Here is a 5,646-nt window from a genome sequence, read left to right as displayed (position 1 = left end):
TTTTTTTTTTTTTTTTTGTAGTACAGAATTTTAAAACATATACCAGTTGTAGCAGTTTGATAAAACCTTGACAGCCATTTGAAATATGTGAGTCTGCTTGACATTCTTAAAATAGATAAAATGTAAAGTGAAAACTTAGATGGGCATAATTTTATAAATTTTTTAAACCAAATATTTATCATGCTTCTATAAAGGGTATTTATTATTGTAAAATTTCTCAGTTATATTTTTATCAACTTTACCTAAGTTGATAAAAATCATGTTCTGCATATTTCCCTTTAAAATATACATTTAGTATTTATTTAGTTAGTTTTTGAGTCAGGGTCTGTCCCTGGCTGGAGTGCAGTGGCACTATCTCGGCTCACTACCACCTCCGCCTCCCGGGTTCAAGCAATTCGCGTGCCTCAGCCATCCGAGTAGCTGGCATTACAGACATACACCACCACACCCAGCTGATTTTTGTATTTTTAGTAGAGACTGGTTTCACCATGTTGACCAGGCTGGCCTCAAACTCCTGACCTCAAGTGATCCATCTACCTTGGCCTCCCAAAATTCTGGGATTACATGCGTGCGCCACCATGCCCAGCCACATTTAGTATTTATTTCTAAATACGCCTTGGAAAAGTGTGTGTAGGTATAAAGCAGAACATTAAAAAAATTTCTTGGTTTTAAATTAGATTTTAAAAAATTCTTATTTGTAGTACACATTAATTATTTGTTGTTATTGTAAAGTTTTCTCGCTTGTGTCTTGTCTTTTCACACTCATACACACATGCGTCATGAAGGGATCTTCATTTGTAGTCACAAATGCAGTAGTCTCATTGTTCAAACAATAAATTAGAATAGATAAGTTTTTGAAGGAGTAATAAAATAGTAAATTATGATTTGTGTTTTTCAGGGGGAATGGATGTTGTGTTTTCCGTATTTCAAAGTTTTTTGGCTGAATCAGCTTCTGGCTGGTGTTTCTTTACTTTGGAAAATTTCATATATGGTATAATGTTAAGAAAATCATCTGTTACTCTTTACCGATGGCAGGGGATTTTTATTCCAGTTGAGGTAAACATCAGTATTTTTTTATAATACAAAAATAAAATGTGCAGATAAATTTTAGATGTATCATGAATTACTGTATTCTTATTTCTCATTTTCTAGGATTTAAATATAGAAAATCCTAAAACTTGTGAGGCCTTTAATATCGGTTTTTCTCCCTACTTTGTGATTACTCATGAAGAAAGAAATGAAGAAAAGCCTTCTCTTAACAGTGTGTATACATTCACATCTGGATTTAAATTATTCCTGGTAAAAAAAAAGTTTCATTTTTAAATAGATTGCTTTCTTTAAAAGTAATTAAGATTTGTAAGATTGTTCAGATTGTAAGATAATGTATGTTCTATGTTAATGTGAAAAAAGACTTTTGTGAGTTGATACACATTTTAGCAAAGTATCTTAATCCGGGAATATTTTGTCTTTTAAAATGACACTTAGGTATGCCTAACTTGGGATTAAAATTTTTTAAGTCTTGCACTTCATATAGTAATTCATGCTATTAGTGTGTTTGGTGGCTTTCTTAGTTCAAGTCTCCTTTAAGTTTTCATTCCCACTCTGTCCTTGCAGGTACAAACAATTATTCTGGAAAGTTCTCAAGTAAGATATTTTACCTCAGACAGCCAAGATTATTTAATCATTGCAAGTCAAAGAGATGATTCCGAATTAACTCAGGTTTGATTCTTTTAAAATGAAGTGGTTTTTTTGTTTGTTTGTTTGTTTTGCTTTGCTTTTTAACATTATAATTGAAATTTACCAAAGGTATGGTCTGCCAGTTTAGTATAAAAGAAAAACCATAATTTGATTGTAGTAAAGTAGAATGTAAAGACTGGTTAGTTAAAAGTTAATTTTTAAACACCAGAGTCATAAAATATTATTGTCTTCAAGAGCCAAGGATAATGTAATAATAAATGTGAACATTTAATTAGAATTTAACTGAATTGCAAAACATTGTGGAGAAAAATCACACAGCCAGATAGAGAGTACCACTAAAAGTTCATGATTAGCATTGCCACACAGGTATTCAGTGTCACCTCAGAAATCCCACATTTCTTTAGTAAACTAGATCTTGTAATCCTAGTAATGCTTATTTGATAACTTTTGTGACTTCTTAAACTTCCATACATGCTTCACATTTCCATTTTCAGCTAATTCCCTTGTTGAAATGAAAGCTACCAAAAGGGGTATTACTCATTTTCCCAACACCAAATTCAAAAACCCACTTGAAACCCAATCTTATTCCTCATTCCTGCTACGACAGAGAAAGTGTCCCTTCTAAAAAGCCAGCCCTCTCACATAGGTGCCCATCTTGCCCTCATAAGGTTAGCTATTCCCCCCATCTCTGGAGTCTATCTCTCTCTATTTGGTTACTACAGTCAGCGTAAATGTTCTAGCTTCACCCAGCTTAAAAAGAAATTCCTCCCCGATCTCATTCCCTTCTAATTTTTGTTTCATTTCCTTTCTTCCCTCTATAGTAAGACATCCTGAAAGAATTATCTATTTGTTTTGTCTTTACTTCCCCATGCTCACCAATGACAACTGGGTTGCCAATTCCAGTGGGTGTTTTTCTGCGTAATCATTATACATTCCACCAGCATGTGACAGTCACCTCATCCTCAAATATAAATCTTATCTTGCTTTCTAAGACACTACACAGATTTTCCTTTTCCCTTTCTCTCTCTCTCTGTGTGTATGTATGTGGGTATATGTGTGTGTGTGTGTGTGTGTGTGTGTGTGTGTGTGTGTGATCCTTCTCATTCCCTATTCCCAGTTCCTCTTCCCTTTTGTAAACTTAGATGTCTTGGAGTTTTCCAGAAAGATTCACTTATAGTTCAGATTTCTTTTTTCTTTCTCTTCACTCACTTGGATACTTTTATCAATCCTATGGTTTTAAATATCAGCAATAGGCTAGTTCTTTTAAATTATATCTGTAGCCTTTTCCCTGTATTTCAGGCCTACATACCTAACTACCTATTGACATGTTCACTTAAATATATTTTTGGTACATAATATTTAACATATCCCAAACTGACCTTTGATTTTCACTATGAAACTCGTTACTTCAGTGCTAGCTTTCATCTCAGGAAGTAGCAACCCCACAAACTCAGTTGCTGAGGACAGAATCCTGGGATATTTCTTCCTTGATTACTCCCTTTTTTTTTTTTTTTTTTTTTTTTGCGGACAGTGGGGTGGGGTCTGGCTCTGTGGCCCAGGCTCTAGTGCAGTGACGTGACAGATCACTACAGCCTTGACCTCCTGGGCTCTGGTGATCCTCCTACCTTAGCCTCCCAGGTGACTGGGTCAACAGGTGTGTGTCACCACACCTGACTGATTTTTTGTATTTTGTAGAGATGGGGTTTCACCATGTTTCTCGGGTTGGTCTTGAACTTACTCCTTCTTATTCTTTCACATCGAGTTTATCATTAAGTATTTTTGATTATATGTGTCAATAAGTGAAGACATTTTATCTCTACTCCTCCCTACTTCAGGTCCCCATTATTTCTCTTCCACACCATTATAGTATCCTCCTAGCTGTTCTCTGAACTTCCTTGACCTCCTCAGATCCATTCTCCATTGAGTAACTGGAGGCATTTTTTGAAAATATTAATTGACTAATGTTATTTCTGATTTTAAAGCCACTCAATGATTTGCAATTATACTTAGAATAAATTTGAAATTATTTAATATGGGCTTAACATAGGATAGCTACATTTCCGGAGTTGCCTTGGAAAGTACTGGATTATGCCTGTTGTTCTGGTATTGTTATTGCCCCTTTCACTCTTTAAAGGATCCCTGTTTAGATGATAAATTTTATGGCCACCCTAATGGGAGGTTCTCCATGATCGTACCTCTCCAGCCTTAACTCTCATAAATCTCCCAGCACTATCAAATTCCTTCCTGTCTTTATTCAGATAATGACAAACTTTTTCTGTCTTAAGAACTTTGTCATGTCGTTCCTTCTAACTTGATTTCCCTAATACCTTCATAATTCTCTATCAGACCATCCTAATTGTCATCTTCAGTACTTGACCCATTTTATACTCAGTCATTTATTTAATTATTGATATGTTTCTTGTTTACCTTTTCCTAATAGTTAATAAGATCCATAAAGGGAAAGGCCGCTGTATCCATAGTTCCTAGCATAATGTCTGTGGCTTAAAAGTTCCTAATTGTTGACTGAATAAGTATAATTTTCTGTGACATTGACCAGCTTGCTTTCAGGTAGGGTCTGAATTTTAATTTTGCATTTATGAACACTTACCCTGAAACCTTGTGTGCATTGACTGCCACCATGGGGACATGTTTCTCTGTATTCTGTTGCTCAAGCAATTGATAATAATATTGCAGCATTAGAATGTTTCTTATTCATTTCTAAATTTTTCATATTTAGTTTATTTCCTGGTTTTAGCTTTCCCTTTCCCTGTTGTTACCAACCCTTACCCTGATGTACATTTGATACTGATTTCTTTTCAAGTAACTTCTCTTTCATTCACTTTATGTGTGTGTGTGTGTGTGTCGTGTGTACTCATGTGCATAGACATAGATGTGCACACTCACACAGATTAGATAAGGGAGAGAGCAGCGAGGGAGCATCAGTTTTAGTGCTTTCTTTTTTTATGAAGGTATCTTTTTAACCAAATAAAAGGATCCAAGAGAGTATACATATGATATTGATTACATTCTTGCAAGTGCTAAATGCCTAGTCATAAAGGGTTTTGTATTTCAACATTTCCTTCAGGTCTTCAGGTGGAATGGAGGAAGCTTCGTGTTGCATCAAAAACTCCCTGTCCGAGGTGTGCTGACCGTGGCCTTGTTCAACAAGGGAGGCTCTGTGTTCTTAGCCATTTCCCAGGCTAATGCCAGGCTAAACTCCGTTTTATTCAGATGGTCTGGCACTGGGTTTATTACCTTTCAAGAGGTGCCTGTCAGTGGGACAACACAAGTTGAGGCTTTGTCTTCAGCCAGTGATATTTACTTAATATTTGCCAAAAATGTCTTTCTAGGTGAGAAGATAAAGTATTTGTAATGTATATATAGTTATTATTGAACTCATCTCGCATTCATATGGTATATTTTGTATGAAAATACTCTTGTAATAATTTTTTACTAATCCATATATTTCTTGATAGATAAGTATTAATTGTTAGCTGTAAATGGATTTTTGAGAAATATTTAAGCAGTATGCCCCTAATCTTGTGGTGTTCTGACTACCACCTTAAAGTTATATTAAAACAAAATTGGAAGTAGATAGGTAAAGTTGAAAGATACATGAATATTTTAAATCCAGGATGCAAACAAGTAACTTTTTATATATATTTACTTGAGGTGCCATGAATAATTCATAGTATTAATAAATAATGTTCAGAACTTTTATAATACTCTTTCAGAATATTCTTGGAAGGAAAATTTACTTTTTGCTACTGAGTAGAACTTTCATAGGTAAAATTGCAGCATTCCTAAAAAATAAAAAAAAAAATTGTCCTTGTACTTTCTTTAACATTATATCATGGTTAATGACTAATAATGTATTTGTGTCATGCAATAAATGCAAAAAGGCTTTTGAAGTACTTCCTATTAATTTGTATTTTTATTAGACTAAAT

General features: G+C 34.4%; 1 protein-coding gene across 1 annotated transcript in view; it reads left to right on the top strand.

The window, feature by feature from the left end:
- ADGRV1 (adhesion G protein-coupled receptor V1) overlaps positions 1–5,646 on the top strand; it is a 566,041-nt gene that overhangs the window by 113,148 nt on the left and 447,247 nt on the right. Inside the window, 4 exon segments of the mRNA XM_017886717.1 lie at positions 899–1,056; positions 1,153–1,299; positions 1,615–1,719; positions 4,784–5,061. Of these exon segments, the coding sequence (XP_017742206.1) occupies positions 899–1,056; positions 1,153–1,299; positions 1,615–1,719; positions 4,784–5,061 (688 nt within the window).

Source organism: Rhinopithecus bieti, unplaced genomic scaffold (genome assembly GCF_001698545.2).
Source record: "Rhinopithecus bieti isolate Rb0 unplaced genomic scaffold, ASM169854v2 scaffold_15252, whole genome shotgun sequence".
In the NCBI taxonomy this organism is placed as follows: domain Eukaryota; kingdom Metazoa; phylum Chordata; class Mammalia; order Primates; family Cercopithecidae; genus Rhinopithecus; species Rhinopithecus bieti.
Note: the sequence above shows the minus strand (reverse complement) of the source record. Positions and strands in the feature narration are given on the sequence as shown.